Source organism: Hyperolius riggenbachi, chromosome 5 (assembly GCF_040937935.1).
Source record: "Hyperolius riggenbachi isolate aHypRig1 chromosome 5, aHypRig1.pri, whole genome shotgun sequence".
Lineage (NCBI taxonomy): Eukaryota > Metazoa > Chordata > Amphibia > Anura > Hyperoliidae > Hyperolius > Hyperolius riggenbachi.
The window spans coordinates 31,258,913-31,277,759 of NC_090650.1; the positions used below are offsets into that span (position 1 = coordinate 31,258,913).

General features: G+C 47.7%; 1 protein-coding gene across 2 annotated transcripts in view; it reads left to right on the forward strand.

Annotated features, from left to right (window-relative positions):
• The first annotated feature begins 18,174 nt into the window (after nucleotides 1-18,174).
• LOC137518084 (protein HEG-like) overlaps nucleotides 18,175-18,847 on the forward strand; it is a 54,333-nt gene continuing 53,660 nt past the window's right edge. For both annotated transcript variants that reach the window (XM_068235379.1, XM_068235380.1), the window contains exon 1: nucleotides 18,175-18,380. In XM_068235379.1, the coding sequence (XP_068091480.1) occupies nucleotides 18,281-18,380 (100 nt within the window). In that variant the 5' untranslated portion in view covers nucleotides 18,175-18,280. The remainder of the gene's footprint in view (nucleotides 18,381-18,847) is intronic.

Below are 18,847 nucleotides of genomic sequence, written 5' to 3' on the forward strand. Positions count from 1 at the left end.
CAGAGTCGCGATATAATGTTGGCACCTCACCTACGGCCTGTGGGCCACATGGAATAGACAACTGTAGAGTGCTTCAGGGGCCACCAGAGAAGACTTGGTGAGCCGCATTTGGCCCCCGAGCCAGACTTTGGACATGTCTGCCATAGAGCCTTCCTTATCCTCTCTCCGTACCCTCAGGCTATTGCTGTCCTCCCATGAAAGTCCACGCCTTCTGGATTCCTCGGAAGGCTTCGGGAGCACTCATGCCCCCTAGTGCTTCCAAAAACAAGCGACTCTGTACTGTGCAAGAACACACTCGCACGTGTGCAGTATGGACCAACTTTTCCTTGGAAGCACTCGGGGACGCGAGTACTGCCAAAGCCTTTATGAGGACTACCAAAGGCGCATTTGACAAGTTGGTCAAATAACTTTCACGGGGAAACAGCAGTGGACCGAGGACACGGAAAGAGGACCAGGAAGACTCTATGAGATCCAGAGCCTTCCCTCTACATAGGTGAGTATCTAACTTTTTTTTACACGTTCACTTAAAGGAGATATCAGCCAAAATCTAAAAAATGAGCGAACCACCGCTGTCGATCAAGCCCACGTTGTACGCGGCTTACTGCGCAGGAGCTTGATTGACAGCGGCGGTTCGTGCAGGTGCAATAAGAACGACCTCGGGGTCTGCCTCTGCATTGTGCACGGAAACCTGGACGGCGGTGCAGTGCGGAGCGATCGGCGTGGGACAGTCAGCTTCAAGGGGCTGGAGAAAGCCCCAGGTGAGTAAAGCTCATTTTTTAGATTTTGGCTGATAACTCCTTTAACCTCCTTGGCGGTATGAAAAATACCGCCAGGAGGCTCGCTACATGATAGCCGCTGCTGAGCGGCATCCCTCCGCCCGCTTCGATCGCCTTCGGCGATCTCCGATCAGGAAATCCCGTTCATAGAACGGGATTTCCTGGAGGGCTTCCCCCGTCGCCATGGCGACGGGGCGGGATGACGTGTCGGGACGTCATTGGGAGTCCCGGGCCACCCCTCGGCGCTGCCTGGCACTGATTGGCCAGGCAGCGCTGGGGTCTGGGGGGGGGGGGGGGGGCGCGCCGCAGCAGATAGCGGCGATCGGGCAGGGGCCGGCGGCGATCAGAGTGCTGGCGCAGCTAGCAAAGTGCTAGCTGCGTCCAGCAAAAAAAAAATTATGAAAATCGGCCCAGCAGGGCCTGAGCGGCACCGTCCGGCGGCTTACCCCGTGTCACACACGGGGTTACCGCCAAGGAGGTTAAAGAGACACTGAAGCGAAAAAAAATATATGATATAGTGAATTGGTTGTGTACTATGAATAATTACTAGAAGATTAGCAGCAAAGAAAATATTCTCATATTTTTATTTTCAGGTGTGTAGTGTTTTTTCTACACTCAGCATTCAAAATGATTCTTTCAGAGCAGTCTGTGAACTAATGACCTCTCCTCTGGCAGAGGAAAAGTAAATAGTTCAATAACAGTTGAGATAATAAAAGTCAGACAACAGCCCTCTCCACGACTTTGAAAGTCGTAGAGCTTAATGGCTTGTTTGCATAGAGATAACAACTGGAGTTTCTTAACTCTTCCTGTACTGGAAACAATTAGACTGATGTATCTGATCTTAATGTTTTATTTATTAGCTGTACTACACATACAAATCATAAAATCATAATTTTTTTTTCGCTTGAGTGTCTCTTTAAGTATTGCTTTAACCCTTTAGCAGCCAATTTACTTAGAGGCTTTCGAGTGCTCCAAGCTCAATTTATTTAAGAAAATTTGTTTTCTTATTTGTTACATTTCCCTGCTTCTAATTAGTACTGGCGTAATGTGTATTTATGGCCACTTGTTGCTAGGGGGCAGTGTGAGACAATAACAGGGGACTTCTGCTTTCAGTTTCTATGAGATCTGCCAACTGAGGTCAAACGCAATGCACTTATCTCAAACGAGATAGCTCTATTGAAGCTGCTAATGAATTAAAACTACTGAAGTGTTTTACAGTGCTGCCCATAATTATTCATACCCCTGGCAGATTTTGACTTAAAGTTACTTTTAATCAACCAGTAAGTTTTTTTTTTTTATGAGAAATTACATAGGTGTCTCCCAAAAGATAATAAGACGATGTCTTATTGTCGTCATTTCCCATCAAAAAATTAGTTGCTGGTCCAATAAAAGTAACTTGAAGTCAAAATTTGCCAGGTGTATGAATAATTATGGGCAGCACTGTATTTGCCTGTGCTTGTGAATACGGTTGAGGACTGCTAAACCCATCTACTATGCCTAGTAACAACATATAGTAGAACGTATTCCATTATTCAGGATGCCCAGCTTTACTTTAATTAGTCTGGTTTCAACATCAATAATGCTTCCTATACGTATATATTGCTGTACATTGGTTTGTAGCCTCGGCCTCCCAGCCTAATAGCTTAGGCTATTTAGTTATGCAGCCTTCTCCCAGTGCACTCTGGGGGACCAGATGTTGTTTTTGCTCACCTTGGAACACACAACATACAAACATTGCACAGTGATGCACCTTGCCAGCAGTAAAAATGTCACCACCAGGGATAATAATAATAATCTGAACATTTATATAGCACTTTTCTCCTGTTGGACTCAAAGCGCTCAACAGCTGCAGCCAATGGGACGCGCTCAAGAGGATAACTATAAGAATGTGAATCAGGGTTGAGGAAAGATCTTACAAATGGAAAAACACTGACTAAATAACATATAAATGAATATTGTGAGATATACACAATGTTAATACTTAAAGGAAGTCTGACATAAAAAAAAAACTGTTCCTTTCACAGTCCCTGCGTTCCAGCACTGGATCCCCCGTTTGGAGTCTCAGACTCAGTCGGAGACTGCTCTCTGCAGCTGCCCGAGACTTCAGAAGTGTTCGGGAGCCCGAATGCTCCCAAAGACGGGCCGCTCCGTACTGCACATGCGCGAGCACGCTGTCTTGCATACATGCGCAGTATGGAGCCGCCCAAACACTTCCAAAGCCTTCCACAGCAGGAGGTATGAATTGGGCATCCAGTGCTGGAACGTGGGGACAGTGAGAGGGACAGGAAGGCTCTATAGGACCCAGAGCTTTCCCTCTCCTTAGGTAAGTATGTGTTTTTGTTTTGTTTTTTATGACTTTGGGGTTGATTCACAAAGGATACTTATTTTTCACCTTAACTATAAGGTGTGTTAATGCATGTGATAAATAGATAAGGAGAGCTAATTCATGAGATAAATAGATAAGGAGAGCTAAACCATGAGTTATGTCAAATAAGGAGAGGTAAACCACGAGTTAAGTCATTTAAGGAGGGATAAATTGTAAGTTAATAAATAAGGTGAGTTAATTTAACAGAAAAGCTTTGAGAGTCAGGCCATTTGTTCTTACTTACAGTCAGTAAAGTTCCTGTTGAATTAGAAGTATGACTGTTGAAAAGGAATTTTTGAAATTGGAAAATGCTATGCGTAGCTTGCTGCAGCTGTGCACCATACCTCAGTCTTCAGACCTTGTGTCCTGCCCAAGGCTATGGAGTCGGAGGTTTCATAAATTAAGAAGTTGGAGTCGGATGATTTTTGTACCAGTTCCACAGCCCTGGTCCTGCCAGAAGAGGTGAGGTCCTACAGTTGTCAACACCCACTTGCTATGAACGTTGTGTGCTGTAATGCTGTGATTCTGGGAAATGTATTCTGAAATCAATTGTTTTTCACACCTGACTGACGTGTCCAGCAGCTCAATCCAGAGGAGGAAAGAAGTTGTATTGCAGTTGCAAGAACACACATTGGCTCATGTCATATATTCTGTCCAACAGTAGAGATGGTCAGTGAGAAGATAACTGGTTTGCATGCAGATTGTATGCAACTTGGAATTAATGCTAGGTACACACAATGAGATTTTCTTGCAGATACATTCCTGGGGCTTCCTCCAGCCCCATCCGCTCGGATCGCTCCCATGCTGCCGTCCTCCTCCGCTGCCCGCAGCTACGGGAACCGGGTGCTGTCACTTCCGTCAGTCGGCTCCAGTCTACGCAGGAGAAGTGCGCTCTTTCTTTATCTCTCCAGCAGCCGCTGGAGAGATACGTAGAGGGCGCTCTTCTTCTTTCTAGACTGGAGCCGACTGACGGGAGTGACAGGACCCGGTTCCCGAAGCTGCGGGCAGCGGAGGACGGCAGCATGGGAGCGATCCGAGCGGATGGGGCTGGAGGAAGCCCCAGGAATGTATAAATCTTTTTACTTTGTTCAGCGCTGAGTCCCTTTTACAAGAAGCCCTCAGTAACGTAGCAGGTGTGACTACTGCTGATCACATGCCTTCTGGTTAGGTGAGGAGGAAAAAGTGATCAGTGGAGGTGCCAGCGAGGCCTTAGGCACCTGCCTTTTGGATGTTGTCAGAGTTGATGTAGCTGCCTTATTTCCTGCAGTGCATGACGGTGAGCACTATGAAGGTGCAGTTATAAGACTGAAAACATCTGGTTTGGCCACCTTTATAGCCGTCGACACGGGTGTTGCCGGGATCCTAAGAGGTCACTCCAGCCGAAAAATGGGTTTGGCCATGCACCAGAATGTGTGTGGGGTCAAATTTACATAGAGTGACCAGACGTCCCGGATTGCCCGGGACACGTCCCGGATTCGGGGTCCGCTGTCCCAGGCTTAATGAGGTCCCGGGAAACGTCCCGCTTTCAGCAGCGGGACGTCCCGGCCTCGGGACTCTGGCCACTCTCTCCTCAATGAACTGGCAGCGGCGTCTATAGACGCCGTGCCAGTTCATTGCCTGCAGCCCCGCTCCAGCCTTCTCTTCCGGTGTCTGTTTCCGACACCGGCAGGCGAGCAGGGCTACGGCAAGATGGCTGCCGAAGCCCTGTACTGGAGACCTATTTGTGTCTCTAGTACAGGGCTTCGGGCGCCATCTTGCCGTAGCCCTGTCAGCGCGGGAGAGAAGAGCAGGAGGAACAAGACGGTCCCGGGACGGAGCAGCGCGCCAGAGGCCGGACACTTCTGCCAGGTGAGTAAATGCTTTCTTTTCCAGGTGAAATGTTTGCCCGCATTAGGTTTCTTTTCCAGGTGAAATGTTTGCCCGCATTGTTTCTTTTCTAGCGAAATGTTTGCCCGCATTGCGTTTCTTTTCTGGTGAAATGTTTGCCCGCATTGTTTCTTTTCTAGCGAAATGTTTGTCCGCATTGCGTTTCTTTTCTGGTGAAATGTTTGCCCGCATTGTTTCTTTTCTAGCGAAATGTTTGCCCGCATTGCGTTTCTTTTCTGGTGAAATGTTTGCCCGCATTGTTTCTTTTCTAGCGAAATGTTTGCCCGCAGTGCGTTTCTTTTCTAGCGAAATGTTTGCCCGCATTGCGTTTCTTTTCTGGTGAAATGTTTGCCCGCATTGTTTCTTTTCTAGCGAAATGTTTGCCCGCAGTGCGTTTCTTTTCTGGTGAAATGTTTGCCCGCATTGTTTCTTTTTTAGCGAAATGTTTGCCCGCAGTGCGTTTCTTTTCTAGCGAAATGTTTGCCCGCAGTGCGTTTCTTTTCTGGTGAAATGTTTGCCCGCATTGCGTTTATTTTGTACCGACATGTTGCCCGCATTGCGTTTATTTTGTACTGACATGTTGCCCGCATTGCGGTTATTTTGTGCTGACATGTTGCCTATTGCGTTTATTTTCTGGTGTCCGGGGTAACTGTTACTACATTTATTATTTAATGGTCATAGATGGCTATGTTTGCTGCTTTGTGGTTACGGTATACTATTAGCATCACACAGTTTCTGTACACCCATGATGCAAAGTCTCGTTTGTCCACATCATGGCGTAAACACTGCTTTCTTATGCCTCGCTGTTACATCATTACGTTAGCTCCGCCCATACAATGTCATGGCCACGCCCATTTTTTCGCCCCCCCCCCGTCTTCGCCTCTGCGCGCTCAGTCCTCCCCACTTTTCGACGCGGCGCGCACGCGCGCCGCCCCCCCCCCCCCCACGCCCCCCTCCCCGTCCCAGGTTGGACCCACAAAAATATGGTCACTCTAATTTACATGAACCTAACAGCGATCAAAGTAGACCTACCCAGAAAAAATAAAATGCATCATATCACATTAATAGGCAGTGTCACATATGGGACATGCTAGGTGCTGTGTGATGCCATGCTGGGCACTGTGGTACCTCTATGGGGCATGGTGGGTATTGTGGTGACATGCTGGAAGCTGTGGTGCCTGGAGCATCCATAGGGAGCATGCATTGTTGTGTGTGTCATGTCCTCACTGTTCCTCCCCTGACCCCCCACCCCCCAGCAGAGCACAGCAGGAAGAACTACTCATCTCCTCCATCTACTTTCCAAGTCTGGAGACATCCTCTGTAGCTGGCGATTCTCCCCCTAGCATCTGAGAATCAGATGCTAGGAACTCTAATGTCTGCTTTCTTCTCAGACACTAGGGGGAGAAGCCCGACCGATCAGCTGCATACCCCCCAACCGTCCCGTTTTCGTCGGGATTCTCACGATTTGGGGGGGCCCTCCCGCTATCCCGGGCCCCCCCTCTTGAATCCCGACTGCTGGGCAGAGAAAGGAGAAAGAAAAAATGATTAAGGCTCCAGCCGCGGTAATGAGGGATGCGGGAGCCCGGCTTCACTACTTCCTCCCTCCCTCCCTCTGAATACCCCCCTGATGTGTCTGTCCCCCCCTCCTTGTTAGCAGAGTGAGCGCAGCGGAGCAGCCAGTCGAGTCCTCTTACTTACCGCTGATCCACTCGTACTGGCATCGGACCTCCATGTGCTTCCTGTTTACTATGACGTCACAGGAAACACATGGAGGTCTGATGCCAGTACGAGTGGATCAGCGGTAAGAGGACTCGGCTGGCTGCTCCGCTGCGCTCACTCTGCCTACAGGGAGGGAGGAGGGGGGACACAGACACATCAGGGGGGCGTTCAGAGAGGGGGGGGGACAGACACATCAGGGGGGCGGTCAGAGAGGGGGACAGACACATCAGGGGGGCGTTCAGAGAGGGGGGGGGGACAGACACATCAGGGGGGCGTGCAGAGAGGGGGGGGGGACAGACACATCAGGGGGGCATAGACACAGAAACCCATGGGCACCCTCACCCTTCTCCCCACCATTTTTTAATGACAATTGCATATATATATATATATATATATATATATATATATATATATATATATATATATATATATATATATATATATATATATATATATATCTGCAATTGTGTATATATATTTTTTTTGACTAGGGGTGTGTCAGGGGGTGTGGCTTATGTCCCGGTTTCTCATCTCAAAAAGTTGGGAGGTATGCAGCTGTCTGCAGAATCTGGAGACCAAGCGGCCGGAGGTGAGTACTGCACCTACACTACTCCTAATCAACTTATATCGGAAATCCAATCATATTTCTCGCTTGAATTAAAAAAAAAAGCTTTCGATCCTTTGGAAAATCCGATCGTTTTTATCAAATTGCCATAAAACATTTTATTATATCTTGTGTGGCCACTGGCCACCTTTACTGAGCTCTGAATAGAATCATTTGATCTGTGCGGCTGTGCCTGCAAATGAGCTCTACAACTGCTCCAGCCACAATCTACAGCCGGACACATCATATAGTTCAGCCCTCAGTAACGTATTCTGTCTCGAATTTGTATTCTCTCAAATCCAGCTTCATCCAGTCCAGTGAGAGCATTAAAGAGAATCCGTAACAAAAATTGCATCCTGTTTTTTATCATCCTACAAGTTCCAAAAGCTATTCTAATGTGTTCTGGCTTACTGCAGCACTTTGTACTATCACTGTCTCTGTAATAAATCAATGTATCTTTCCCCTGTCAGACTTGTCAGCCTGTGTCTGGAAGGCTGCCAAGTTCTTCAGTGTTGTGGTTCTGCTATGAACTCCCCCCCTCTCTGCACACTGCCTGTGTGTTATTTAGATTAGAGCAGCTTCTCTCTTCTCTCTTATCTTTTACAAGCTGGATAAATCCTCCTCTGAGCTGGCTGGGCTTTCACATACTGAAGAATTACAGACAAGGGCAAAGCTGTTTGCAGGAAGAAACGAGCAGCCTGAAACTTCAGTGGAAGATAGCTGCAGGGGGAAAGAAACACACAAATGATCTCTTGAGATTCAAAAGGAAGGCTGTATACAGCCTGCTTGTGTATGGATGCATTTTCTATGTGTGGACATACTGTACATCAACCTACTTCCTGTTTTGGTGGCCATTTTGTTTGTTTATAAACAAACTTTTTAAAACTGTTTTTAACCACTTTTAATGCGGCGAGGAGCGGCGAAATTGTGACAGAGGGTAATAGGAGATGTCCCCTAACGCACTGGTATGTTTACTTTTGTGCGATTTTAAGAATACAGATTCTCTTTAAGGGCTGACTCAGATGGACGTCTGAACCAGCCGCCCACGGCAGCCTGGCATCCAGTTTCAAATATTTTTCTGCAAGCGAGCTTCCTGGTATTCATGGTTTGTTATCTCCCCAGAGGGACATGGAAGCGTGACGGTAAACGATCCTGGAAGCAACCTGCTTCTTCCAGGATCAGCTAAGCGAAGGGCAAAATGCAGTCTTTACGCAAACGCCGGTTAGGGATCGTACCGATGGCTGTCCAAGCACCAAAGCCATTGTTTACCGTCGCAGAACCTTCCGTGTAAGCCAGCCCTTGATGGGCATCTGCTGCTTTCTGTTCCATAAAATGCCGGTTACCTTCTTAGTTCAGCTTATCCTCCACGTGTTATTCATACTGAACTGTTGAATTATAAAGGCAGCCATACACTGGTCAATTGCCACCAGATCGACTGGCAGATAGATCCCTCTGTGATCTAATCTGATCACAGCGGGATCTATTGGCTGCCTACACTGTAAACAGATTTTGAATCGATTTCACTATGAAATTGATTCACAATCTGTGGAGCTTCCGCTGCTGCCTCCCCCTGCATACATTACCTGATCCGGCCGACGCGAGTCCACGCTGTCCCCGCGGTCTCTTCTCCGCTCCGGCTTCACTTTACTTCCTGTCGGGGGAAGTTTAAACAGTAGAGGGCGCTTTACTGTTTAAACTTCCCCCGACAGGAAGTAAGTGAAGCCAGCGCGGAGAAGGGACCGCGGGGAACAGGTAATGTATTGCCACTAGCGTTGGTCGTCGGACATTCGAACGCCACTATCGGCGCACTCCCGACCCGCCGGCGATCGAGCAAAATTTTCCGCGCGGAGAAATCGACGGGATCGATTTCGGACGTAAATCCGTCGATCAGTCAGCTTTTGCGTATCGATTTCACAGCAGATTTGATCACAGTGCTCGAATCTGCTGTCTATCGTCGCGAAATTGAGTAAGTGTATGGGTACTTTTAGCCTGCTTCATCCAGGTGTGAATCAGATACTGCTGACGCCAAAGGATGTTATCTAAAATAGGAATCTTTCTGTTATTTGCATGCTTAGATAAGCTTATTATTGTAGCCAAGAAGAAAACATCCCAGAATCCCGCTGGCACTGCAAAGTTTCCACAGTTACGCACCCAGTCCAGGTAAGGGTTTATTCACACTATGAGAGGTTTGCGTATTTTTTTAAGCGCTGATGATTTTGAAAATTGTCCTAAAAGCGATTGTGCAAAAGCGCTGCCTGTACCATTTTCTGAAAGCTTTGGCTCAATGGAAGGTATAGGGAAATCGCAAAGTGCTTGAAAAAGAAAGAGCTTTGTATAGAGATTTCCCAAGCGCTTTTATGAATAAATACATTGTATTTATTGATTTCCAGGTGAAATAGTTCACTGATGTCAGGAAGTGAAAAAACGAATCGCTCTGCAAAAGCGCTTAGAAAAGCGCTTTTCTAAGAGCAAAGCGCAGGGAAAAGAGCTTACAAACTCTTAATAAATCGCTCAGCGCTCGCAACAGTGCTGGTGATTTATAATGTGAATAAGGCCTAAAAAGAAAAAAAATTGGGGGACATATAGGGACCTATTTTAGGAAAGAAAAAAATTCCATCTTCGGATATTACAACCCCCTTTCACAGATCATTTCACAGGCAGGATTAGCATACACAACAATAAACTGAACAAATCAGATTGGGGGGGGGGGGGGGGGGGGGAGTTAATGGGGGAGCTGAAACATAAATTATTACAAACCGACATGTTGTGATCTTCGTATATAATTAGTAATCAAACAAAAACCAAAATAATCTCAGGAAAAAGACTAAAAATACTTTCCCTGAGTCACTATGAGTCATAAGTTAGGGGTGGTTCAGACGGACGTTTTTGTGGCGTTTAACGCAGCGTTTCAGACGCAGCGTTTTTTGGGATCTACTGCCATCCCATGCAAGTGAATGGGAGCGTTTAGAGCTGGCTTTTGCAGGCTTTCATAAAAGCCTGGCAGTAGATCCCAGCGTTGCGTCTAGTCTCAAAAGCAACATGCTGCTTTCAAAGGCAGTAAACGCGAGGAAACAATAGCAGAGACCAGAACTGCTAGCCTTGAACGCTTTTCAAAAGCTTTCAAAAGCTAGCTTTTAAACGCTGGCGTTTAAACGCTGGCGTTTGAACGCAATGCCAAGCAAAAGCTCAGCAGACGCCTGTGTGAACCAGCCCTAACACAGTTAACTTTTTCAGGCGAAACCTTGGAATAAAATGAGACAATAGCCAGTTTATTTGGATGTCAGCGGTTAGTACTTTGGGATTGAATCAGACCATCTTAGGCCTGGATGCACACATAACATAACGTGAAAGGCTGCATTTTATGTCATGTTTTCATTTTATGTTGTGTGCGTTTTGTGTGTTTTTGGTGAGTTTGGTGAGATGCATTTTTCAAGCGTTTTGCGTGCGGTTTAATGCATTTGCGGTTCGCATATACAAAATGCATATGCGTTTTGTTTGCGTTTTTACATTTTTGCAAATCACTAGGAAGTCAACAGGAAGCGGAAATACATCTGAAATCTTTTTTTTTTTTTTAAAAAGCATCAAAAATGCTTACTAAACGCAATATACATTACGTTTTCATTGACTTTTATTATGTGTGTTTTTGATGCGTTCATGCATAATATGCAACAAAATGAGCGATTTTAAAAACGCCAAAGTACAAACGCATTCCATGTGTCTTTTTATGCTGCCTATTGAGTAACATTTGTGTATAAAATACAGCGTTTTACGCAACACTAGTGTGTCTGCTATGTGAGCTCCTAGCTTTATGAAATTCATTATGTGAACTTCTGCTCTGGTAAATGGCTTCATGAGAAGGTAAAACATGTTTTTTTTCACTGCACTCACCCCAATCTCTGCAAGAAGGTACAACAACACCAGTAAACTGAAAGACCAAAGTGGTGTACATGTGAGAAGTGGATCGAAAATAAAACATGATTCCAAACATTAAATAAAACAAACTGCAAAGTGGGGTGTGCGTAATTATTTGGCCCCCTGAGTCAATACGTTGTAGAACCACCTTTTGCTGCAATTACAGCTGCCAGTCTTTTAGGGTATGTCTCTACCAGCTTTGCACATCTAGAGACTCATATCCTTGCCCATTCTTCTTTGCAAAACAGCTCCAGCTCAGTCAGATTAGATGGGCAGCGTTTGTGAACAGCAGTTTTCAGATCTTGCCACAGATTCTCGATTGGATTTAGATCTGGACTTTGACTGGGCCATTCTAACACATGGGTATGTTTTGTTTTAAACCATTCCATTGTTGCCCTGGCTTTATGTTTAGGGTCATTGTCCTGCTGGAAGGTGAACCTCCGCCCCAGTCTCAAGTCTTTTGAAGTCTCCAAGAGGTTTTCTTCCAAGTTTGCCCTGTACTTGGCTCCATCCATCTTCCCATCAAGTCTGACCAGCTTCCCTGTCCCTGCTGAAGAGATGCACCCCCCGAGCATGATGCTGCCATCACCATATTTGACAGTGGGGATGGTGTGTTCAGAGTGATGTGCAGTGTTAGTTTTCCACCACACATAGCGTTTTGCATTTTGGCCAAAAAGTTCCATTTTGGTCTCATCTGACCAGAGCACCTTCTTCCACAGGTTTGCTGTGTCCCCCACATTGCTTGTGGTAAACTGCAAACGGGACTTCTTATGCTTTCTGTTAACAATGGCTTTCTTCTTGCCACTCTTCCATAAAGGCCAACTTTGTACAGTGCATGACTAATAGTTGTCCTATGGACAGAGTCTCCCACCTGAGCTGTAGATCTCTGCAGCTCGTCCAGAGTCACCATGGGCCTCTTCACTGCATTTCTGATCAGCGCTCTCCTTGTTCGGCCTGTTAGTTTAGGTGGATAGCCTTGTCTTGGTAGGTTTACAGTAGTGCCATACTCCTTCCATTTCTGAATGATCGCTTGAACAGTGCTCCGTGGGATGTTCAAGGCTTTGGAAATCTTTTTGTAGCCTAATCCTGCTTTACTTCACAGTGTTGTTGCTCCCAATATTCTCTTATGCTGGGCATACACGGATAGATTCTGTGGCTTGATTAGCCACCGGATCGACTCCCGCTGCGTCCCCGCTCGCTTCCTTATCTTCTGCTCGTTTTCCGCTATTGTCCGCCCGCGGGTATTGAGAGGGGAATCGATCCGGCGGGTAATCGGACCTGTCGGAAATTATCAATTGAGCCATCAGCGGCTCGATTGATAAGAAGAATCTATCTGTGTATGCCCAGCATTAGACAACCTCCGTCACAGAGCAGCAGTATTTGTACTGACATTAGATTACACACAGGTGCACTCTATTTAGTCATTAGCACTCATCGGGTAATGTCTATGGGCAACTGACTGCACTCAGACCAGAGGGGGCTGAATAATTACGCACACCCCACTTTGCAGTTATTTATTTGTAAAAAAATGTTTGGAATCATGTATGATTTTCGTTCCACTTCTCACATGTACACCACTTTGTATTGGTCTTTCATGTGGAATTCCAATAAAATTGATTCATGTTTGTGGCAGTAATGTGACAAAATGTGGAAAACTTCAAGGGGGCCGAATACTTTTGCAAACCACTGCAGTCTTTTCCCTCCTCTTTATTCCTCTAGCCTTGCTGCGTTAAGGGGGTCCCATGATGCATCACTCCATAATACGCATATTGTCAAAGCAACAAACGCTGTTTAGGTAATACCTTTAGGACTTGTTCACACTAAGGGCATTTTTACCCTTTTTTAAGCGCTGCCGATTTTCAAAATCGCCCTAAAAGCTCCTGTGCAATGATTCCCTATGAGAGTGTTCACACTAAGCGTTTCGATTCTGATCCGCTCACCAAAGCGCTGCCTGTACCATTTTTGGGGTGTTTTGAATCAATGGAAGGTATAGGGAAATCGCAAACCGCTTGAAAAAGCATTTTGTATAGCGATTTCCCCAGCGCTTTTAAGAATAAATACATTGTATTTATTCTTTTCCGGGTCAAAGAGTTCACTTCCTAACTTGTGTCAGGAAGTGAAAAAACCTGTCGCTCTGCAAAAGCGCTTAGAAAAGCAATTCACAAAAAAATAGCCAGGAGGCACTAAAAAAAACAAACACTCACAAAATCGCAAAACGCTGGCCTCAGCGATTGCGGTTTTAGATGTGAACAAAACCTTAATGACTGTACAAGATCTCCTTGCAAGCTTTAAAGTGTACCAGAGATGAAAAGAAAACAAAAAAATCATACATACCTGGGGCTTCCTCCAGCCCCCTCTGGCCTGATTGCTCCCTCAGCGCCATCCTCGGCCTTCAGTATCCTCCGTAAGGGCTCCCGGTATCTTGACCAGTCGGAGCTTACTGCACATGCGCGGCCCGTCCGTGCGCACCTAGCCCGGGAGCGAGACGGGGAGAGCGTACAGCCGCACTGCACCCCATCTGGCAGAAGATACCGAGCGCCTTTACAAAGGATACAGAAGGCGAAGGACGGAGCTGAGGGAGCGATCAGGCCGGAGGGGGCTGGAGGAAGCCCCAGGTATGTATGATTTTTTTGTTTTCTTTTCATCTATGGTACACTTTAAGTTTCTTGCTCAGGCATGATGCAGAAATGGATCGGATCTACTTTTCTACTGTTCTGATCCAGTTCTGTATCATGCCTGAATAAGACACTTAATGTATCAAAAGCTTGCAAGGAAATCTTGTACAGTTAGTCAGTAAAGGTATCACCTAAATAACTTACAGTATGTTATGTCTTTGGATGATACCATTTATGACATCACTTTAAAATTAGCCAATAAATAGCAAGCTTAGAACCTCTCATATTGGTTAGGTGGTCTGTGATGGCTCAGTGGATAATTCTCCCAGCTTTGTTCCTGGTTCCTGTATATTAGTACGATTATGTGGTATATGGTACAATAGCCCAGTTCTGGCTCAGCTCCTGACCTTCCACCTGTCGGGGGAGGGGAGGGGGGGGGTGACACAAGCTGGAGGGGAATGACCTGCTTGTGTATGAGCTCAACCTATATGATCAGCACATTTAACCCCTCCATTGCCTCCCACTAAACTCCTGTCCACTGCTACATGGAAGGAGGGTGCTCAGTCATGCACTATATAAATAGATAATATTCTGCTATATTACATAAAACCCATTTTATCCTGTAGATGGTTAACATGAAATATAGCAGCGTCACGTGTGATTTCTGTGCATACGTGAATTTTGGGCGCCGTGGAAAATAGGGCGCAGAAACAGTTCCGATAGTAGAATATTTAAAGTGTGCTAAACCTAACCCTACTCTCACTCAGAAACCTCCACTACCAATGCCTAACCCTAAGACCCTCCCTGGTGGTGCCTAACCCTAAGACCCTCCCTGGTGGTGCCTAACCCTAAGACCCTCCCTGGTGGTGCCTAACCCTAAGACCCTCCCTGGTGGTGCCTAACCCTAAGAACCCCCTGGTGGTGCCTAACACTAACCCCCTGGTGGTGCCTAACACTAACCCCCTGGTGGTGCCTAACACTAACCCCCTGGTGGTGCCTAACACTAACCCCCTGGTGGTGCCTAACACTAACCCCCTGGTGGTGCCTAACACTAACCCCCTGGTGGTGCCTAACACTAACCCCTTGGTGATGCCTAACTCTAACCCTCCCGGCGGTGTCTAACTCTAAGACCTCCCTGGTGATGCCTAGCCCTAAGACCCCCCCCCCCCGGTGGTGCGTAACTTTAACCTCCTCCGGTGGTGACTAACTCTAAGACCTCCCTGTTGATGCCTAACTCTAACCCTCCCAGCAGTGCCTAACCCTAAGACCCCCCCTGGTGATGCCTAACCCTAACCTCCTCCGGTGGTGCCTAACTCTAAGACCCCCCTGGTGATGCCTAACCTTAAGACCCCCCTGTACAAACCCCCTTCCTGATGCCTAATCTTAACCTAACTGTCCGCTGCACCAAAAACGATGATTACCAGGTGCCGCTTGGCGCCTGAATTTCCCCTTTGTCGCTGGCTTCAATACAGAAACCCCCCATAAAAATTATAATCATCGGGCGTCGCCTGGCGCCCAAATTTCCCTTTTGGCGTTGGCTTGCCGATATGTTCAGTTGTCCAGAAACCACATGCGCCAGATTTGCCTGATACCAATTTTTACTTTACTTCTATGTGCCCCTCTTTGCCATTCCCAGGGGCTTCGCTAGGATCCTAAGAGATCCAGGGCACTTTTGGGCACTCCAGCAGAAAAATGGGTGTGGCCATGCAACACAATGTGGGTGTGGTCATGGGGGGAGCCAAATTTACATGAACTTAACAGCAATCTAAGTAGGCCTGCCCAGCAAAATGTTGGTGGAAGCTTCCCTCTCCATTAAAATAAATCCAACATATCACATAAATAGGCTGTGTCACTTATAGAGAGCCTGAGGTTGGCCTTTAAAAAATAAAAAAAAAGTAGGCTACTTGATGTGCAGGGCCGAGCAGATCAGGTAGCCGCAAAAACTGCCGCTCCTTGCCACTCCTGTGGGTCGCAATGGTCCACTTTCACTTGCGTGACCTCTGGGTCATGATGCTGCACTGAGAGACTGTGTGTCTCTCATAGCGTGTAGGGAGGCGGGAGGGGGCGTGGCTAAGGAGAGAGAGTTGCCCAATGGCAGCTCTGTAAACCCTGTAGGAATGCCCCTGGTGGGCGTTTTAAACAGGGAATTCCTCTCCTCAATGTTTACCTCCCAGATAGCAACAAATATTGTCGCTAATCTCAGGAGTTAACTGGCTTCTGTGCTGGCTGGTCTGGCTTTCTGCTGGGCAAGCTGGCCTGCTGCCAGTCCCCCCATAGCATTCCCTGACCTTCTCTTGGATGGGTGGGAGCCTGGAAGGGGGTTCCATGCTTCCACAGGCCACCCACTGAGGCACCACAACTTTCAGCATGCCTCCATAGAAGAACCACGCCTCCCTGCATGACCCCATAAAGACATCACAGCACCTAGAACAGCATTACAGCACCCAATATGACCATATAGAGGCACCATAGCACCCAGCATACCCTCCATTGTTGTGTGCTGTGGTGTCATGCTGGGTGCTATGATGTCATGCTGGGTGCTATAGTACCTCAATGGGGCACTCTGGGTGCTGTAATACCATGCTGGGTGCTGTGGTGCCTCTGTGGGGCATGCTCTGTGAGGTCATCCGGGGCACGTGCCACTGATCTTTGGGGCTAGAACACCCCTGGCCATTCCAGTGCAGTCCAAGCCCATTGACAGGCTCTGCTGGCTGCACTGCACAGTGTGGCCATGCTCATTCTTCTATGGGAGTGCAGCAGCGAGCTTCTGGAGGTCCCAGGTTTAGACTGTACCTGAAACAAGAAAAAACCTATCCATACATACCTGGTGCTTCCCCCAGCCCTCTTCAGGCCGTTGGCCCCCTCACCCTCCTTCTGGGCCGCCTCGATCCTCAGCTGTCCACCGGTGTGTAGTGTGCAGGCACAGAGCGCTCTCGGCAGGGAGAGCACGATGGGGGCACACGGCTAGGGATGCTCACCGCGTTCCGCGGAATTCTGTTTTCCGCGATTCCGGCCGGAATTTGGTGATTCCGTTCCGTCGGAACGGAATTGCCTTAGCGCTATAGCGGAAATTCCGCGGAGCGATGCGTAATTCCGGCTGAATGCGGAATTTTGTTAGCCAATCACAAGGAAGCCCCTAGAAGAAGTTTAAAGTAAAAACAACAGGATTTCTTCATGAAAATAGGAATTTCTGCACCAATCAGAGGTTTACAAAAACCACCCAAACGGATTTCTGCATGAAAATCGGAATTATTTCAGCACCAATTACAGTGTTAACAAAAACCAATCAATCCTATGTTAGCAACCAGCTCCTTAGCTCTCCCACCTATCCCAACCATTTTGTATAGGTCCCATAGCTTACGCGACACCTCCTGCGGAGCAAAAACCACTGCCATGGATCCACCGCCAGGTCCCATAGCTTACGCGACACCTCCTGCGGAGCAAAAATCACTGCCATGGATCCACCGCCAGGTCCCATAGCTTACGCGACACCTCCGGCGGCGCAAAAACCACCACCATGGGACCACCGCCAGGTCCCAAAGTTTACGCGACACCTCCTGTGTCGCCAAAACCACCGCCATGGGACCACCGCCAGGTCCCATAGCTTAGGCAACACCTCCTACGGCGCTAAAATGACCGCCATGGGACCACCGCTAGGTCCCATGGCGTAAGTGACACCTCCTGCGGTGCCAAAATGACCGCCATGGGACCACCGCTAGGTCCTATGGCATAAGCGACCCCTCCTGCTGCAAAAAAAAAAAAAATTATCGGGGGAACAGCCACTAGGTCCCATGGGCTACAATTTAGCATAAACAAGGTTTCATTTGCGATTACTTTAATTTTTCCGCCGGAATGCGGAATTCCGCGGAAATGTAATGGCTGACGGAATTTGGCGCTGGCGGAATTCCGCAATTCTGGCGGAACGGAATTTGCTCATGGCCATGCCAGTACGCATCTGGGAAGGAGAGTTGCCATATTGTGACTTTATTTCCCTTATTTATGTGGTAGCTCAGGGCCTCTATGTGATATAACAAAATTGGGTAAGTGAGCTGTGTTCCTCTTCCCTGAAGCACACTGACTGACAAATGAATGGCTGACAAATGATGACACCATTGTGTCCAAATACCTTCAGTGTGATTCTCCGGATCAATATCTGCAAATTCTTCCTCTGTGACCGCATGGACTAACATCCCCCCACCCTGCACTCTGCAAAGGGGAACAAACCTCTGGCCCCTCCCACAAGTTCAGAGAATTGGACTCTGTTCCCATTGGTCAGATAAAAGCAGCGTCCCAGGAGAATGAACGCCAGGTTATTCACAGGTGGGTGACCACTTGGCTGAGAGTTACACTCAGCGTTCCTCCACCTCTGGGGCTTCATGCCAGAGTGTGGGGTAACCTGGTGAGGCGACCCCAATATCCCACCATGGTGACCAGGATCAGTCAGGGCTGCTCTCATTATTTACTCGTCCTCCTCATCCTGCAGCACCGGCCGGGCAACATGCAGGAGACACATGTCACAGAGGGTAAGTCCCGACCTTACACCAGCTTAATGTTATGTAATGTAATCTAGGTATGTGTGAGTATACAGCCCCGTTTCTAGGAACGGGCGAGGTGGATGTTCTACCGGTGCGCAGTGAGGGAGCGGGGTGCAGTGATGGAGGAGGGGAGCAGTGAGCACACTGGGACTCAGCCGCGCCCAACTCCTCCCCCTCTCTTCACGCCCCCCCCCCCCCCCCCCTGTGCTCCCCTTTCTATTGCATGTTTATGGCAGCAAAAACGGTCGTAGTAAAAACCCACCTCCTCTTCTGGGCTCCATGCGAGGTTCACATGCCGCCAGGCTGCTCTGTCTTCAGCGCCGCTCACTACTTCCGCTAATCAGGAAGTAGTGAGCGGCGCTAGAGACAGAGCAGCCGTGCAGCATTTAAAGGAATCCCGAGATGAGAGGGATATGGAGGCTGTCATATTTCTTTCCTTGTAAACAATGCCAGTT